The 19,251-nt window shown below is 46.2% G+C and overlaps 2 protein-coding genes across 7 annotated transcripts in view; one reads left to right on the top strand and one right to left on the bottom strand.

Moving 5' to 3' along the window:
* The first annotated feature begins 788 nt into the window (after nt 1-788).
* DENND11 (DENN domain containing 11) lies at nt 789-19,239 on the top strand. 6 transcript variants are annotated; one of them, XR_011809781.1, is made up of 11 exons: nt 789-1,081; nt 5,295-5,394; nt 6,458-6,616; nt 7,327-7,477; nt 7,737-7,875; nt 8,332-8,463; nt 8,625-8,775; nt 9,271-9,339; nt 10,469-12,216; nt 12,302-12,393; nt 18,894-19,239. XR_011809781.1 is itself a non-coding variant. In XM_027446001.3 (9 exons), exons 1-9 carry the CDS (start codon nt 835-837, stop codon nt 10,662-10,664), a joined length of 1,344 nt encoding a protein of 447 aa, XP_027301802.1. In that variant the 5' UTR covers nt 789-834; the 3' UTR covers nt 10,665-15,022. The 6 variants fall into 6 exon arrangements, 1 of the variants encoding a protein (XP_027301802.1); XR_005267410.2 differs by lacking the exon at nt 18,894-19,239 and adding an exon at nt 14,802-15,022; XR_011809779.1 differs by having other exon boundaries at nt 10,469-12,393.
* AGK (acylglycerol kinase) overlaps nt 17,080-19,251 on the bottom strand; it is a 29,542-nt gene continuing 27,370 nt past the window's right edge. The window contains exon 15 of the mRNA XM_027446120.3: nt 17,080-17,548. Within this exon, the coding sequence (XP_027301921.1) occupies nt 17,411-17,548 (138 nt within the window). The 3' untranslated portion in view covers nt 17,080-17,410. The remainder of the gene's footprint in view (nt 17,549-19,251) is intronic.

Raw genomic sequence — 19,251 nt, 5'->3', positions numbered from 1 at the left:
CCAGGAAATAAAGGGACATGACAATCTGAGGTCAATCGACCCTTATGGCCTTTAAATTAAAAGTGTGGCCATCTGGGTCTCTGAAGTTGCCTGCTAAGGCCGTGGCCAGCAGTTCCCTTGACACACAGCACCAAAACGGTATTAGGACATGCCGGGCACTCAGCCTTGTTTTCGCAGCTCGCGTCTGGCCCAGAGGTTGCAGCATTTCTTCCAGGCTCTTGCTGCCACACAGGCCCACTTCTCCGATGGCACTTGCTGTCCTGCTGTCCATTTTTTGCCCTTTTTTTGTTGTTGTTTCTGTTGTTCTCAGGGGCTGTGGGTAGCCGTTTCTCTAAGGAGGAATGGGAGGTGTAAAGGAGGAAAGTTGGACGGGGTGTGAAGAAGGCTCTACTCATTACTCTTGCATCTACCTAAAAGCCACCACATTTTCACTTCTTATTTTTTTCCAGAGGACTACTAAGATATGGAGATGATTTTCCTAGCCCTCAACTGGAGGGAAAACGTGCTTGTTTTCTGCTGAAAGAGACTTTTTCTCCTCAAACAGTCCTATTCCCTCTGAGCCGAGGTCTTTTTGATTTCTAGCGTGCGGATGACAGAGTGGGGAGAAGGGAGCTCCCCTATTTTTGTACAGCAGCTGCCGGAGGTGCAGTTCAGAGGGAACAACCCCCGGGGGGGGCACAAGATGAAGGGAACAACCCCAACCCCAGCCCCATCCCCAGCGCCGTGCCTCAGCCTCAGGCCCCGCCCGGCCGCCATGTCCCCGCCCGCCATCCCCGCCTCCCGCCGGCCCGGCGCTGCTGGGCCCGGCCCGGCCCGGCTCGGCTCGGCGCGGCCATGGTGGAGCGGGGGGATGAGGCGCCGCTGCTCTTCTGGGCCGAGGGCCCGGCCCTGGGGGTGCCGCCGGCCGCCCCCGATGCCGGAGGAGGAGGAGGAGGAGGAGGAGGAGGCGGGCGGCGCCTGGCCGGCGGCTGGAGCGCGGCGCCCTGGGGAGGCGAGGAGGAGGCGGCGGGGCCGCCGCGGGCGGAGGAGGACCCGGACCAGATCGTGGCCGTCTTCGTGGTCACCTTCGACCCCCGCACGGGTGAGGGGGGAGACGGGGATGGGGCGGCTGGGCTGCAGGGAGCCGTGCGGGGGTCCCTGAAGCACCGTGTGGGGGGTCGGGGTGCTGGGAGGGACGGCCCTGAAGGGTGGGCTGCAAGGTGGGCTCTGTGCCCCCACGCCACGGGGCTTCCAAAAATGTCCCCGTCCCGCAGCCCGGGGGGTGCCGAGGTGGGGTTGGTGGCATCTCCCCAGCTGGGGGGGTTGTCCTCAGTGTCCAAAACAGCAGCAGGTTGTGTGTCGGTGAGCTGCGTGCCTGCCACGACACGGTGAGATTTCCCTGGCTGGCTCCTGGGGAGCAGCCGCTGCTCTGAGAGAAGTCCAGGGAGAGTTGGGAGCTGCTCCCCTCACGTCCCGTCCGCAGTTTGTGCGGGGTGCCATCGGCCTCGGAATAGCCCCTCACGTCCAGGAAGACTCGGTAGCGGTGCTGAGTGTGAGGGGCACGATAAGGCTGCGAGGGACACATCCACAGATCGCAGCCTCACGGGTGGGAGGCGTCCCCGTGGAGGATGTGGGCTCGGAAAGAAGATTTTGGAGCTGTGGTGGTGTGGGGTTGTTGGGGCCAAGAGCAGGAACTCCTGGGTCAGCCGTGTCACATCTTGTAAAGGACTTGTGCAGGGCACGTGGAGCACCTGGTCCCCAATGTGGTAACTGGGCAAATACAGACCGTAACAGGTTCCTTCTGAATTTAAAAGGGTTTGAAGCAGACAAGCTCAGTGCCTCCAGCAGGTGCATGTGCTGGGCATGACCTGAGGCAGCGTCTAGACCAGTGGTGGTCACCCCACTCCCAGCATGGTAAACCCGTGGGACTTGAGAGGGAGCTCTTTTCACGGCTATTACAAGGACAGCTCTTGCATTAATGTGCTGTGAGCTAAGTGCAGAATGGTGGCAGCCCGACAGCCAGCCACGCAGCCTTCTCTTTGCTCCCTGACCATCGGCAGCCCTCTCCGTAAGGGAGTAACGAGCTGGGAATGTCCTGAGACTTGAAAAAGTGCGAGCGCCTGGTCTGTGCAAACACTGCCCCACAAAGAGCGCAGTCACAAGGTGTTTTAATGAGTTTAAACTGAATTTCCTGGTACACATGTTCTCTCAGGCAGTGAATAACTGGAGGCCCGAGATTATGCTGGGCAGCAGTGGGGATACATCCGCTGGTGTGACCTACTTGGCGTTAGGCTCCAGCCCATGTGCTCTGCTAGACTCATATTTGTCTTGGGTAAAGCAAACAAAAGTGAACAGGACAATAAATTCTGCTGTGGGAAGAAGATAAAGAAAGATAAAGTGAAGTCAATGGCCACATCCTCCCTATCAGAATACTGCAAAAGAGGCTGAACTGTCTTAGCCCCTTTTCTGCGATGGTGATGAGAGACAACCTTGTGGAGGTCCTGCGCAGTCTGTTGGCTTACGGGGTGATGGGAGTAATGGGGAATGAAGTGAGGGAAGAAATTCTTTTTCTAGCAGTAAACATAAAAGTGATGGTTTTCTGTCCTGCATTTCTTCCAAGTGGGAAACTGAGCCAGAATACTGCTAGGTCTCACTTGGTGCTTCTCCTGTCCTGGCACAGCACAGTAGCACTGCGTGGCTGGGGACCCTAAAGACCTTGGGAAAACCTAGTGGTGAGGAGGGCCAGGTGATGACTACACTGCAGCCACCAAGTGCTAGCACTGCAAGGATATAAAACTCCAGGGGAGAGAAAGGACAAGGAAAAGAGGAAGAACATCCTTAACTTTGCACACCAGAAACCAAGAGCACTGTTTCTGACTTGGCCTGGTGCTGGGAGATCTCCAGATCTCCAGGTTTGTCTCAGCAAAACCTCTTGCCAGCTCTCTAGCACTGCTTGACTCTCACTTGGAAAGTTTCCTGCGTGCACGAGAGCTGCTCTATGCCCAGAGAAGGAAAATGCTTCCTGTTTTTCTGCATTACTCTCTCCTCCCTCCTCTTGTTTTTCATGCAGGCTGGCAGTTGCTATTGCATCTGGGTGAAGTCTCTCCTTTGTTTGCTCTGCTGTTTCACCAGACTGACTTTCTTTTTTTTTTTTTTTTTTTAATCTCCTCGTTTGCTCTCCGACTGCCACGTCGCCAGTACATTCGTAGGGCAAGGTGGCGTGAGGAACTGCCAGGAGCACAGGTGTGGATTGCTTATGTCAGCTCCCAGTGACAGATCCCAGGGAAAAAAAAAAGCTACCTGATATGCAAGTAGGTTTCATGGATATGCATAGGTTAAGGCTCTGTTTCGAGACATCTTTTCCCTCCTTGCTGTTGCAGCACACCTGTTGTTGGAGCCGTGTCCACATCGACGCCTCTAATAAATGGTATAACGCTTCGCAGCAGTACTTCTGACTAAACTGAGTAAAGTTTCCTGTGCTCGATGGTGCTCCTGCTTACAGATGTATTAATATACAACCAATACAACCAGTAGGTGATTCTCTGTGATGCGAGGCTTAAGAGAGGATCTAGCCCTAACCCCAGTTTTGCGGTTACAAGGCGGTAGCCTTCCGGGCTTACTTCCTGGCTCTGCCAAGGAAGGGTCTTGTGCCTTTAAAAACAAAACGAACCCACACAACAAAAGCCAACATCTATATATAATATGCAAAGCCTACAGGGGACCGTGCAGGCTGCCATGATGTCACTGGCTTTCTCTGCCAGCCTTTCACACTTCTTAAAGGCGACGGTGCCTCCGCTCCCTGCCTTCCCCCGGCGGTGCCCAGGGTCACCAGGCTGCTGCTGCTGCCCCCCAGCTGGCTCAGCGCCGTGGGAGAGGTGTGCTCGGGGACTGGGAGCTCGCAGCTGGATGCAAACTCTCTCTGGTTGCCGCACTTCTGCTGCTGTGTTTTGAAGTCCTTGCCAGGCAGGGCTGGGGGAGGTCTGCTGAATACAATATCTGCGTGAGAAGAAAAATAGCCCGCTTAAATGTCAGCAGCTAAACCCAATTCCTGTGCGAGTTTGCATGCATATACTTATGCGGGATGAGTAATAACACAAGAGGCAGGCCTCAGAAATAGAGCTATTTAAACATGAGGCATCTATTTCTAAAAGTCTGGGCTAAGCACAGGGCCCTTTCAAACGTACATGCTGTGTCCACGCAAGCACGGCTGCGAGGCTTATCCCTAAAGGCAGGAGGAAGGACTGGGCCAGTTGAAAGCATCTTTGTGCTGTATCTTCCATTGTGTTATATACCAAAGAACTTTATTTTTCCATTTGCTTTTAAAAATAATTTTCATTATTTTAAAACCACTCAAATGAAAACATGATTTCAAATACCAGGGGCTGAGCCTACAGCACACGTTGCTGCAGTAGGGGTGTCCAGAAGAGCAGGTTAGGCTCTGAATTGTATGGAAAAGCCTGAGAAGTGCCCATTTTCGTCTGTTGTAAACTTGTCAGTGGCAAGGCAGGACTTTGTCAGCTTTAGGGACTTTTTGTGACCGCTCTGGTATCATCTGTTCCAGGATCAGGCCCCTCAGGTGGCCTTTTCTCTTGAACTGGGTGCTTTCTATCTGGGCTGTCAGGTGACAGGCATTTGCTAGTTTTGATCTAGTTTGTAATTCATGTGCTTTTTGTGTGGTTATTCTAGCATGCACAAACATGTTGCAGTGCTTGGAACTCCCCTGGCCTCCAAATCAAGCTTTAGCTAACTCCTCCTTCCCTTCCAAAAAAATAGAGAGAAATTCTAGGGAGTACTGACGATCAGGATGCTGGTTTAGGGGTTCCTGTTTGATCCTATAACGGGTAGCCAAAGGGAGATATTGATGCTGCTATGATCTATCACATAAACTCACCCTAAAGAGCAGCAGTCTATGGTTAGGGCTCTGTCTGTATCAGATACTCACGTAGGCAGCCTGAAGGGAACAGTATTGGTGCTACACCCTGTGCACTGTCAGAGTGCCTGGTGGGGCAGAACGGTAGCTGCTCTGTGATAGTGTATAAAGAATAAACCCATAAAGTACCACTAGGCTCCAAAACAACCGGGAAGTTTTTGCAACATCTGGGTGTTGTGCTGCAACAAGTAACATTTGCAAGAGAGGTGCTGGGTACAGTATCACTGCCTCTGTCCCAAAACAGCTAAGGAGTTCAGGAGCTGTGTTGGTTCAGTGATGCTGGCATCCCAGCCGTGTAAAGGCAGCAACTTGCAATTGCTGGTGTTGACCCTTTGCTAATGAGCACTGCATCCATGCTCACTCCAATAAATTTGCTTATTTGCAGGCAACATGGTGGAATGGTGTTTACCTCAAGATATCGATTTGGAAGGCGTGGAATTCAAATCCATGGCAAGCGGGTCCCACAAAATCCAGTCAGACTTCATGTGAGTATCTCAGAGCTATCCTGCTGCTTCCCTGAGCTGTGCATCTACACCACCATCCCTTGATTCAGGACATGCAAGGAGAATACCACCTATGAAGTTAAATTCCTGCACTGCCCTGCTGCTAACCCATATCTAGCTAAGCAAAAGATACAGATCAGATTTGCTCAACAAGGTACAAAGTACCAGCGAACTGTGTGGGATCTGCTTCCTGACAGCTTTGAGCTGTGGAGGTCAGAGCCAGTGAATGGGGAAGGCCAGCTTCTCAGTGATGTGCAAATTTTAATGCTTATTGGGCAAATCTGCACTGCACTGCAACCTTTCAGACAGTCAGCAGAGACATGCTGTGAAGGAGAGAGAATGGCAGGAAGGATTTTGCAGAAAAAAAGAACTTAGAAATGCTGTGGTTCTTAATGCTGTCAGTGCTTTTGATCCTTTAAACGTTGTGTTAAATGGTCCTCACTTACTTCTCCTCCTTTGGTGGGAAGGCTGATGGCTAGTTCTCCATTCTCATGCTTTTGCTAGCCCAGTGCTGCAACGCAGCGCAGTTTTGCAATGAGTTGCACTTACACCATGGCTTTTGGTCAGGAATAACAGTTACTTTCTCAAAGACACATGGATTTAACCTTGCACTCAGCTAGAGCATGCTTCCACGTGCAGACACCCAAAATATGGCTGGGTAGCCAGACTACTCACAACTCCATGCACTGTGGGGTTCTCTTCCTTAAACGAACACCGCTGTGTTGATTGGGTCCTGCATCCTCCCCTGGCTTTCCGAGTTCTTCCTTTACTGTCTGCCATGCTGTGACGTGGCTGCTAGGGGCTTTAGTGGCAGAGGCACTGGGAACTCCTGCCTTAAATGTCCTGGCCTGTTCCTGGGAAGGCTGAGACACCCAAGGCCAGCCCTTAACCTTTCAGATAGCAAGGTGGGATTTCAGGGGGTTCCTTAAAGAAGGAACGGCGTTCCCAAATCAGTATTTCTGGTGATGACACAGATACCTGTTGTTCATTCCCATCTTTTAACCATCTTTTAACATTAACTCTTCTGTCAAATGTCTGTCCCCAGTTATTTCCGGAAGGGGCTCTGTTTTGGCCTGGCCTGCTTTGCCAACATGCCTGTGGAGAGCGAGTTAGAGCGTGGTGCCCGCATGAAGTCTGTGGGGATTTTGTCCCCTTCTTACACCCTGCTCTATAGGTACATGCACTTCCTGGAGAATCAGGTCAGGTAAGTTCCCTTGGGTCTGGGACTGGCCACTCCACCAGGGAAAGGTAGCATTGCCCCGATGGAGAGTGGTTTTAGGTGGGAGTGAGGATGTGGGGAAGATGGCAAGATATAATTTGAATGACAGGCTCACTGGAGAGAGGGTTACAATTCACAATGGGGAAGGAGAAAAGGAACCCATTCAGCAGCAGCCTGCTGTTGCTGACAGCCTAGTGGAATGCTATCCAAACCCTACTTACTTTGAAGCACAGTGGGGAAAAAACTGTCAGGGGAAAGCACAAGAAGTTAGCATCCTCTTGTTGAGAGGACAACAAGTTCTCTCTCCTTTTGAAAACTATTTTTCTAAGGGGTCACAAAAAAGCCTGTCACGGTGATCCTGGCCAGGTGTATGCTTCAGCTGCATTGAGCACACCTGGCCAGGAAAATGGTTGTGGTAGCAAGGAAAGCTGTTCCTACCTGAACATACTTTGAAACAGGATCAGTCCTATGCGTAAATCAGCTCACTGTCTGCTTCAGTCCTGCCCGTGTTCTTTGACTGTGTTGAAAGTCGGTGTTACCCCTGATCCTCGGGCTCCCCTCCTAGATTAAGTCTGTGCAACTGAGGCACCCGGGGCTCCTTTGCCACGCAGGAAAGCAGATACTGCCCGGGGCAAGGCACTAAATAAGCAGAGTCTGGAGATGCGACAAATCTCCCTTTTTCCTTTCTTTTCCAGACACCAGCTGGAGATGCCAGGGCACTACTCCCATCTAGAGGCATTCTACGATGACAAGAAAGGAGTTCTCCCTGATGGCAAGGGCACTGCATCCCAGCAGCCTGTCCACTGGCTGCCATCCATCCACAGATACATGTACCCCGAGATGAAGGTGAGGCAGGGCCTCTGAGGCTTGCAGGAATGCGCAGCGTGCTGCTGCTTTTTGCTGGTGTCTCATACTTCTTTACATAAGCAGTCACCCCAGCACTTTGTAGGCTGCTTTAGATGAGATTTTGTTACTTGGGCTGCTCGAAGCTGCCGTTCCCTCATTGCCGTGTGCTGGTCTTGCTCCCACATTCAGACTTAGACATCTGTGCATGTGTCCCTGTTTCACCTCTGAGCTGTTTTCTTCCCTTTCCCTCCACCTGCAGATCACACACCCTGCTGGCTGTATGTCTCAGTTCATCAAATTCTTTGGTGAGCAGATTCTTGTCCTCTGGAAGTTTGCCCTGCTGCGCAAGCGCATATTGATATTTTCACCACCCCCAGTTGGAGTTGTCTGCTACAGAGGTATGTTTCCAGGGACATCACGGAGCCCTTATATAGTAGGCTGAAGAACTGCAGAAATGCCTGTGGGTATTGAGGGTACAGACATCATGCAGGTCTTAAAAGCCCATCACAACCATTCCTCGTGGAGATACAGTTTGGCCTGCATTTACCTATGTCTTACAAAATGCTTTTCTTCAGGCCTTTTGGGTAAGAACATACCTGGGGCTGTCAAACACGGGAAAATAAGACTGCTGAACCATTCTGTGGGATCCAGAACATGCGATTCCTGTGGGAGAGCTGATTATTTCCTATCCAGGATAAGATGTTCCCACTTGAGAAGTTCTGGTGTTCAGAAGTATTTCAAAGCCTTAACCATTGTTTACATAGGAGCGTGTGGGAGAGCTGGGTAAGCGGGGTTCGTAATGCCCTTGCAGAGACTACTGAAAGCATCTCAGCACATCCTCCTCTTGTCTGCAGTGTACTGCTGCTGTTGCCTTGCCAACGTTTCTCTACCTGGTCTTGGAGGAACCGTCCCAGAGTCCAAACCGTTCTTCTATGTGAATGTGGCAGACATAGAAATGCTGGAGACAGAAGTATCATACGTGGCCTGTAAGTATGATGGGTTAGGCAGAACTTTTTAAACAGCGGCCTGTGAATTAAAACTGAAGATAAGATGTGCATGGAATGACTGTCTGCAAAGGCAGGAGAGAACAGTTGGTCTGCAGGGGAAGCAACATGCTGTTCTGACAAACCTTCTCTGATTTTGGCAGGTACAACAGAAAAGATCTTTGAGGAGAAACGGGATCTCTATGATGTCTATGTGGACAACCAGAATGTGAAGACACATCACGAGCATTTGCAACCACTCCTGAAAATTAACAATGCTGACAAGGAGAAGTACCGACGGCTCAATGACCAGAGGTAACACTAGAGATCTGAGTGATCCTGGTTCCTTTAGCAGAGCAATACTATGTGGGATAGAGAGGACACTCTTCCTTGGTACTTGCCACCTTCTCTTAATATTTTTCAAGTTTTCCACTGCTTCAGCTCATCTCTTTGATTCTGGTTCCACTGTAGCTGGCTGGTATGAGAGTCCCTGGATACTCTGCATACCTGCGATCACTCCATCAGTGAACTGGTGGAGCAGACAGAAGGCAGGAAGAGAAGCAGAGTGTGATTCTGTGACTGATCATTGACGCACCGCTGATCAGTAGCAGAACTGAAAACATTACCCTTCTACCCTGATTTCTAGTCCCGTGCCTTATAAAGGCTCCCTTGCCCGAGATACTGGGCCAGTGGGGCTAATCTGATTTGTCACCAAGAAATGGATGTGAGGTTTTCATTGTTAATCGTTATTTCATAATGCTTTGGGCTTCACTGGAGGCATGTGCATTTAATCCGTCTCCCTTCTCTCAGGCAGATGTTAATGTATTCTCAAGAAGTGGGTGAGGATTGTAGCTCGTGTGAAGAGGACCTCTTCATCTTGTAAGTGGCTACCTCTAACACTTAGTTGGTCACTGTTTGGCTTTGGGAGCATCTTTCACTGATTTCAAGCTGCACTAGTGTAGCATATTATCAGACACCATGGCTAACACAATTCCATAGTCAGTTCTGTGTTTCTCTAGGGATCTAAGAGCCAAACTGGTTCTACCTTTTCAGCTCATCCCTCTTGCAATTTGAGATGCTAAAGGCAGTGTGTCTCCAATGGGGACTCTTAAGTGCTGGGACAGAGAAAGAAACTTCTAAAACAAAATGAGAAATGCAAGAATCCCCTCCCATTCTTGAAAACGTAAAGACCGTAGGACTCTTCATGCAAGAAACATTTGGCTCAGGAAATCACAATGTCTGTGGGAAGCAGGCACTGTACCACACTAGGGGAGGTACAGTGTGGAGATAAGACCTGAGTGTGAAGGACTAGCCCATTGATGCAGCTGGCTCTGTACTTGGGACACAGAGGAACCAGAACTGGATGTAAACTGTGAGGTACAGAATGAGATGAAAACCACACCTATACCACCTCTGAAGCCCTCCACTGCCTGTTGCTATTGTTCACAGGCTGCAGCAGCTGGTGAGAAGTTCTAGGATGAAATTGTTTGAGGGACTGTCAGGGCAGAACTTTGTGTTGAGCTGCACAGATGTAGTCAGAGCTCTTTCTGAAAAGCCTTTTGTGTTCCTAGGAAAGCACTATGTAAGAAGTAGCTCCCTTTGTTGTGTTCTGCTCCAGTAATGGAGAATTTATGTACCCAAGGGCTTACTTAGAGGGATAAAACCCATTGTTTCTTCCTTTGCTTTACGGAGCTATAGGTCTGATATACCCACTTAATTACCACAAAGTAATTGTCAGCTCTAGCTGACAACATGGCTTTCTTCTGAAAAGTGAAATGCCTATCATAAATCAACCAGACAAAAGCACCCCTGTAAATTAAAAGTTACTGCTTTGTTTATTCCACCTTCTGTTACAGGGTGGATAGAAACCTACTACAGTATCACCTAGCAGGGTGGGATCTGTGCTTAAAGTGGGTTAAACATGATTCTGGGGCTCTGCTGCCTGTCTGGTAAATACGCTGTCTTTCTGGGGTCCAATGCCATCATCTCAGCTGACTTTACCCTACAGGTTTTTCATGGAGCAGAACAACCGGATATTTCAGACCCTGATGGAAGTGTCAGCCAGCCAGGACAAGACACTGACAGCTGACCACGCGCGAGGCATGGGTCTGGATCCCCAAGGGGATCGAAGCTTCCTTATGGACCTCCTGGAAGTGTACGGCATTGATGTTATGCTGGTCATTGACAACCCCTGCTGCACTTAAACCAAGGGCCAGAGAGATGGGGAACAAAGATCACTTTTTAAAGACTATCAGACATTGCTTAGGGGCATCACTGGAACTCACCACAGCCACTGGACATATCTCTTTTTATTTAATAACTCTATATGGAAAATATTTATAATTTTACAACAAAATGTGATTTTATTTTTACCACCTTGATTTCCCTGAGAAGTACCTGTTCCATTTTTTGGTTGTTGTTTTCATCTCCCCTTCTTTTTCATTTGTGTTTTTTTTTTGTTGTTGTTTAGATAGGACCAGTGGCACCCCTGCACCAACCCTCAGTGGTGCCAGTGATAGCTAAGTTTTGGCCTAGTCTGGATGCCTGAGGGCTGAGGACTTCAGGAAAGCACTTTGTCTGATGGGGACCAATGTGAAATGCTGTTGCTGAGCTCTCAAGACTTGATTGGAAAAACCATCCTATCATTCTCTCTTCAACGTGGGGACTGAAGAGAGCTTCAGCACAGGCTGTTAGCAGCCCAGTCTCCTAAAACATCTCCTGTCCCACCACGCTTTTGGGTGGGGACAGTTAAACCAATGATAAAGAACGGGACTCCTTTAAACACCCCTCAACCAGCTTTCAGCAGCCGAATTGGAATAAAGCCACCCTTCCTCATCAGTGGCAGAAGCAATGCTGGGCTGAGGGGGTGCTACAGGAACTAATGACTTTGCTTACCCGAGCGGCACGGTTTCACTTTCAGCACTGGAGGTGGTGTAAGCTGTCAAAGCCTACACCTACCTGTCTCTCGGCGGGAGAAGAGCACCATCTCTACCAAATCCCTCCTTCTGCTTCCTCTGGTTTTCGGTTGTATTGAACCTGCTGCTTTGGATTAAAGTCTTCAAACCAGCAAGACGGTCTCGCATTGCAGAGGGACCACCGTCACTGAGCCACCTTGCAATCACTATGCTCTCCAGTCTCAGCTCAGGTGAAGCTGGGCAGGATTGGGTTGAATTAAGTGTATTCCAACTAATGCCCCTAGCCCTTTCTTTGTAGCAGGCAGTACTTGCCCCTCCTGTGAGTTAACACTGTCTGCTAATCCTTTGTCAAGCAGCCTCCAGCACTGCCTGCCACTGTCCTTGTCTTCGGCGTGAGACAGACAGCAGTATGCGACCTTCCAGCTGGGACAACTTCACGGTTTGCAGGCGGCTCCCTTGAAGTCTGTTGTTCCTAACTGGCTAGAAGCACTGGTTAACTGCAAGCCTTTTTCTTCCTGAGCAGAGGAGCTGCGGAATCAGATGAATAGCGTTCCTCAGTCTTTTACTGTGAAAAGATAGGATTCACCTGCTACAGGGCCAGTTTCCCTCCAGAAAGGCTATGTCTGCCAAGACTTGGCCACACCAAGTCCAAGAATGGTGCTGTGGCTTGTAGGTGTGACGTACTGCTTTGTCCAAAATCCTCTGGCCAGTAGTAGCATCAGCTTTAAGCTACCTGTTCTTCCTGAATTATCACCAGGCCTACTTAGCTGCTGCTTCTACTGTAAGAGACTTCAGCACTTTGGAGCCTTTCTGCAGTTTGTAGAAGTGCAAGCTGCAGTTGGTGTGTACATTTACCATAGCATTTTTATAGAATGAGACAGCACCCAAACCACAGAAGTCTCACCTGCTAATTCTATTTAAAACAGGTAAAGTAAATCTCCAGGAAGACCCCCTGTGGATTTTGTCACTCAAGGAAGGAGGCTGGCATTATTCCTTGACAGCTAGCTGCAGCAAAGGGGTAATTTTGCTTGCTCTGGATTCAGAGGTTTTAGTGAAATGTGGGATCAGAGGCTTCACAAGATTTATTGCACAGTTCACTGGTATGAGCTTCAGCCTATTATGTTCTTGTGATCTGTTTCTGAGTAGTTGCTTCACTGCTTGCTTTTTCAGTGCTTTGAGTGTTTTCCTACAGGGCAAAACATGCTGCTGCTTGTATTGCCAGTTGCTCACAACTGTAACATGTTCATCCTTAAAAGGTTAGGGAAAAATAGAGAGAAAAATGGGACCTGAACATTGTGTAATGGAAGGGTCAGGGTTTTTTGTTTTTTTTGTTTCTTTCCCTTGAGGAAAGGCTTTGTTTTTAAATTGACACTTCTGGTATAAAAGCAACTCACAACCTCCAAGCCTTCCAACTTCCACTTTAATTTTAACAAGGTGTCTGCACTGAAGACCCCTGGGAAAGTATAGTGGACACCACATTACTGTGACTTAACTTCCTTCAGATATTAAAAAAAACCAAAAAACACAACTGAAACTAGTCTCTAGCAACTCTTCATTTCCTATGCAGTTTAGCTGTGATCAGCTGTTAATGACTTTCTGTTCTCCTTGATATCAGTAATTCTTTTGCTGAACTGAGTAAGAACAAACCTTTAATATGTCATTGAGATTTTACAGCCTCAGCAGTCAAGAGTTTTTCTAACAAACTACATTACAGCACCATGTTCAGGAGCTGTCAGAACATCGTGGCTACGAGACAGCACTGCTAGAATCTATTGAGCAAAACCCCCTGAATTTATTATTTAGCATTTATCTAACCTCTACTTTTCAGAAAGTAGGTCTTCAGCTGCTAGCAAGAGCGTGGGTGCAGAAGCATCAAAGCAAGCAGATTACTGTAAAAGTAACATCCACATTACATCCCAGCTGGATGGCTACAGCCTATTTTGCTCTTCCTTGTAAATCTGTTTCTCTACAGCCTTTCTTGGAAGATGACTGCTACAAAAGCAAGGAAGTATCCAGACAGAAAGCAGAACAAAAAAGACTTCTCTGTCCTAGCCCTTTTTTAATTAATTCTCTGCAAATGAACTCTATCAGCACTATCTGTCTCTCTATCACTCTTTCTCTGTCCTTTTTGAATATAATCAACGTTGCTTTTATTGGTGTTGCATGTGGAAAATCCTTGATAAATGGGTACTGAATATAAATGAATGGCTACAGCTTGTCCCATGAAGGCTTGTTTAGCAGGCTGTTTTTGTTTTCTAGCCTTTGAGCTAATTTCACTGAATGTTATCTGTCCAGGAGACAACTGTTATACCTTGAATGAAGTACAGCTTTTTAAAATCCCCTTCTTGGAGCTTAACAGCTCTTTTTTTGGATACTAGCAGCTGGAAGGGAGTCAGCTATTTGGTATATTTTGAATTAAAAGAGGAAGGAAAGCGTGGCATAAGGTAGGACATTGCTGATTACTGCAAGATCCTCTTCTGCATTTAAAGTACTTTGCCTTTACAGTGGTGCCTTTGATTTCTTTGGTGTGATGTCTCTGGTCTGTAGCTGGTGATGGCAGGCCAGGTTAAATGGTTTTAGTAACCATGTCTATCCAGTGCAGCAGTAAACAGCCTGGTATGTTTCTCTCTAACATTTAGGCCATAGTACAGCTGTTACAGATTCTCAATTTGTACTTGCATGGGTATAAACAGGAGAGCAAGAGCTTCACAGTTGCATCTTAAGTTGGACTAGATGTATAATCAAGTAATGAATTATTACTACTTTACTCCGGAGTGGAAGGTAAAGCTCAAGAGAGAAATAAAGGCTCGATTTTTAATTTCAATAGTGGATATACTCTTCTAGACATTTAAATCATGAGAACAGTCTTCCTTCCCACTGCGAGTTTAGGCCAAGCAGCACAGAGCTCAGCACAACTAACAATGATAATGGATACTAAGAGGGAGGTATTTTCTTGAATTACAGTTCAAATTTGTCTTAGAGACACGCTAATACCCTCTTTTCTGGTATAAATGAAGTAGTTACTCCAATGCATATTAGACCTAATGATTCCATCTGTCACAGGAGATGAGCTCTCCTACCCAGCGTCCTTAAGGGCAAAAGAAAGTACTATTACCTTTTCAAGATAAAGTAGCTTACTGCACAGGCTTATTCTGTAAAGCACTGTTACTGTGATACTTCTTGTGTTTTAATAACAGCCCCAGAAGTTCATAGGCAAAAAGCTAGGAGTAGCTGAGGACCTCTTGGTACCAGACTACACAAAGGACAAGCTTGCTTTACTTTGGGATGGGGAAAGGGAGTGGTTTCTGAAATGGCAGGGCAAAAGTATTCTGTCCTCCTGCAGAAGTCTACATACAAAGCATGCTAACCCAAATTCTCTCATCATAGCTTTTTTTTTTTTTTTTTTTTAAATCTCTTTCCCCAAAGATAATGGTCTAGTAGTGATGGTGAGAGATGACAACACGGATCTTTTGCAAGGGACTGGAATGCACCGACTTCATGGAATGATGTCTGTCTAAACCAGAGGGTGATAAATGTGATAAATGCCAGTGAACCAGGATTTCAGATCCTGGTTAATGCAACATGCCATTCAAATGGAAATGTTTAATTGTGGTTAAAATAAACAGGTGCCTTGGGCTAGTCTAATATTAGGTTGTTATCCTTCATTTTTATTTATGTTATAATATTTTAAGCCATTCTAGAATGTACTGTAAGTTGAAGCCAGAATAAGTGTTCTCATGGAGAGGGACTCCTCCTTCCTGCCTTAGAGTTAATACAAAAAAAGTTGTTTGTCTTGCTGTCAGACAGAAAAATATGAAAAGAGTCCTTTCTTCTACCCTGTAGACAGTGGGTTCAGCCTCTGCTTATTTCACGTTACTATTTCCTCACACCTTCCCCTTTGAATGTTGCCATTCAGACATTTACAACCACTCCATACTGGAAAACCTCCGAATTGTAAAGGACGGGGAAAAAAATCACCTAAATAAGCTAATTAACTTACATGGATATCAATATTTAAATATCAGCCCGTATATCAGCCTTTCCTTGGTACTTTTAACATCAGAACAGCATTAGGAATACCAGTTCTGAAAGGAGCTCTTAGTTACCCTTCAGCAAGGAATCACACTGTGCAGGAGCAGTCTCTCTGATGCTAGGGAAGGGAGAGAGTCATTTTCCCCTTAAAAATGGTCCAGCTGGACCAGGAGCTGGTTCTTATCTCGCCCCTTCAAAGAGCCTGGCTGTCACTGTAAGAGCTCTGATGTTATTTGCATCTTGCAGATGTGTGGTTGCTCCCATAGGCCTGTGGCTGTGTAGTGAAACTGCTTACTAAAACATGGGTATTTTTAAAAATAATTAAAGCTTACCTTTTTGAAACGGCTGCTGCCTTGTCTTTCATGCTACTTGAGCAAAACCAGTGCTGATTTGCCTAGAGAAGAATCAGCTTGAGGGAAAACTCTCCTGGTGAGAACTGCCCCGACAGTGGCTGCAGAGCGTTCCAGGTAACTCTGTGGCAGGCAAAAAGAGCAGAATACAGCCAATGTTTCTGAGTGACCCAGGGGTCTGCTGGGCACTCGTGATTGCTCTAGATCAAATGACAGCTCAACACAGGCCCTTATCACCAGCATAATGATTAAGAACAACTAACAGACCTCTACTTCCTATACCTCAGTCAAAAAAAAAGGTTAAGTACTTAGGTAATTAGTTTTGCCCCTCTAAAGCCAAGGGAAGGACAGCATCCAGTTTGGTTCCAGCATCACTTAGAAACCAAACCAGTTCCTTTCCAAAGCATTTTTTTTCCTTAGCAAGCCTCCAAAAGAGGGTGCTGTTGCAGCAGCATGGAGGCAAGCTGCATATTAAAGAAAAACAAATGCTACTGAAGTCGATTCGCAAATGTCCTTCGACTACAGTAACAAATCAACCAACAGATGAACTTAGATTAGACATGGGGGCTATGTACAAACAGCAATCACATCAGAAAAATAGCAATCTATTTTTGTTCTCAAGTAAGCAAGGCAGAATCAAATAAATGTGTAAGTTATAATAAGAAGGCCAACAGATAACCTTGATGAAGTCAATAACATTTCCTTTCAGCAATTAAAAGTGAAGCTATTAAAAAAACAACTCAGAAAATCAACAAAACCGATTATGGAACTGGGGCTCAGAGGGATACGGGATGCGTAAGGAATGATGAGCAGTGATTACATTAAAGAGAAAAGCAACCAGGTACAATGAAAAAAAAAAAAGTTATTTGGATGGTCTCATTTGTACTGTATTACTACAGGAATAAAAGGAATACTTACAAGCTCAGTTGGCTTGTTAAAGAGTCTTTCCACATGGATTCCATACAGCCTCAGGTCAATGAAGATATTCTCCAATTTGCTTCTCTGTAACATACCTAAACTTAATCAAAGGAATATGTTTCTACTATGTTATTAACTGGAGCTCTACGGTGTTGAATCTAGCAAGATGAAAAGATAACATAAGTATCTTACCAAGATACTTATGATCTCCCATACTTATGATACCTGATCTCCCATTTATTTTGCAACAGAGTAGACAACCAATCACCCGTTTCAATATGGCAATTCCAACATACCATATACATTCTCCACATTAGTCCCTCAAAACAATTTTTCCAAGGTCCCAGCCTTCTCGAGATTTATTCATAGGTAAAGCAGACAAAGTCTTCCAACACAAGGACAAGTGTGCTTTCATTTTACTTTAATATACAATTGCATTAAAGCAGTAGCATCTGGCACATAGCACTTAGCCTGCAGTGCTGTAAATGGAACACTGATGACTTCTTCAGGGGAGGAAAAAAAAAATGCCATCAAGTTAACATGCAATTCTTAGAATTTTAATTTGCGTTATTAGCCCCTTTGAGGCTAGCCAAATAGCCGCCTTCAGTGGAGTTCCTTGTGCATTAAAATTGCCAAATGGCTCATTAATCTGGTAAGGTTAATCCATTTAGTGAGGATATGCCTTGAAGAGAACCTGATAAGACTGGTGAACGCTGGCCCCTTTGACATGAAGTCTCACTGTACTGCCGCACGGAGCATCTGCTCTCGCATTCGGGGATCGCAGAAGAACCGGAGTTTCCTGGGTAATAGCTTCACCTCCACAGGCATGGCTTCATACTCCTCGTTATCAATACCAAAGGATCCCTCAGCGCCCTGTGTACAGATAACAGTGCTGATTATTCCAGCAATGTTCTAATAGTGATACCTGCTTTTACTAATTGGCTACAGTTGAATGCTTTGCCGTGCTAACCAGGATGACCACCTTCCCATGCCTTCCAGCCCATTTGGTCTCAGCAACACAGTGAGAGCTATCCTTCACTGCACATACAGTATTAAGAGCCTTCTGCATAAGATGTTACCTCAGTTAGTTGCTAATTGGTGATAATTAAATGCTAGGGAGCCTTAATGACCCACATTGTTTATACTGAAAGATTCTTTGCTATTGGAACTATAATTATATGCACTTAGCTCCTGGCCTGCCAGCGGTGACACAAGCTAATCTGCAGAAGTGCCTGTTAAATAATTCCTATTAAATCCATGTTACAAACACCTTTTGGTATTTATTGATCTGAAACGTGAGATGCAAAGTAATTCACTGGTCAGGAATTACTCAGCAGAATTTTCCCAAGTTTTTTCTTTAATGCTGATAAAGTCACCAATGATTAAAACCATTCATCAAAATGTCATGTTGACTTTAAAAATAATCTGGTGTCTGCTTTGCACGTGCTACACTCACTCAAGGCAGGGCTATGTCACATTGATACTTAAACTACTCCAAATAAGATGGTACATCACAACAGCTCAGACTAGACAAAGTAGCATAGGTCCTGTAAATCACAGAGCCACAGCAGTCCACCAAGCTCAATGTACCCTGCTTCTCTGCAGAAATGGTGAGGCTCATCTGAACTGTCTCCAGTTCCCTCATCAGATCTAGGTCAAGGATTTAAAGAACACTGCTTTGAGCCATGCACAAATATTCTGAAGGTCTCAGCTGCAGTATGAAGAGTTCATTTTATACCACAACTCCTTCTGAGCCCAACACTCCAGAGTATTCTTTAAGAAATGCAAGACTGCCATGAGACTAACTGTATGCAAATATTAGGATGCTGGCTCATCATTACATCATAATTCACAATTTTTGCTTGGTAGATACAGATTTTTTCACTTTTTGGCATGTTCTATTATCCTTTAATATGGAATTATTTTTCCAAATGGTATGAGAGCTCTGTATCATTTGAAGATAGAAATGATCTATGAGATTGACTTAATGCCCCTGCAAAAACAAGGAAGTCCTCTCCAAGGCTATAACAGCCTCTTCTTTATAAGACACAACAACAGAGTAATCTAAACAACACAGGTAGATGCAGTTTTGGCTTCTTTTCAGCTTAATCTATTCAAAGTTTCAAGACACTTCCCTATATTGATCTGAGCCCCACTGTCTTGTGTATCCCTCCTGTCTATGTAACACTTCTAATATTTATCTTCTTCTCTTCTACAGCATAACCCCTTCCAGGCTAAAATGTAACTGAGGAATTCAGTCTTTAATACTACGGTGAAGGCGTGCATATTCAATGCACCTCAGTAAGAGACCCTTTACAACCATCACTGCTGTACACATGAAGTTCTGTCACTATTTACTGGCTGAACGAAGCTTCCCCTCTAGTTTGCAAACCACTTGGTCTGTAATTCTAGTACATGTGTCCTGGACAGGGACTGAATTGCTCCACTGAGGAACTGAGTGTCTCATCAACTGTGTAATTTATTCTCCCATATTTGGAGTAGAGAGTTCTTAATGTGTGGCATTAACTGGCACCAAGAAATAAAGTGACAAAGTTTCCTATCTCCCTTAACTTCTT

Source organism: Anas platyrhynchos, chromosome 1 (assembly GCF_047663525.1).
Source record: "Anas platyrhynchos isolate ZD024472 breed Pekin duck chromosome 1, IASCAAS_PekinDuck_T2T, whole genome shotgun sequence".
NCBI lineage: Eukaryota > Metazoa > Chordata > Aves > Anseriformes > Anatidae > Anas > Anas platyrhynchos.
Note: the sequence above shows the minus strand (reverse complement) of the source record. Positions and strands in the feature narration are given on the sequence as shown.

Coding starts and splice junctions, on each gene's coding strand:
- DENND11 (XM_027446001.3), top strand. CDS start 835: ATGGTGGAGCGGGGGGATGAGGCGCCGCTGCTCTTCTGGGCCGAGGGC. Junction 7,478..7,736: donor ACATGTACCCCGAGATGAAG/GTGAGGCAGGGC, acceptor CTCCACCTGCAG/ATCACACACCCTGCTGGCTG. Junction 8,776..9,270: donor CGACGGCTCAATGACCAGAG/GTAACACTAGAG, acceptor CCCTTCTCTCAG/GCAGATGTTAATGTATTCTC.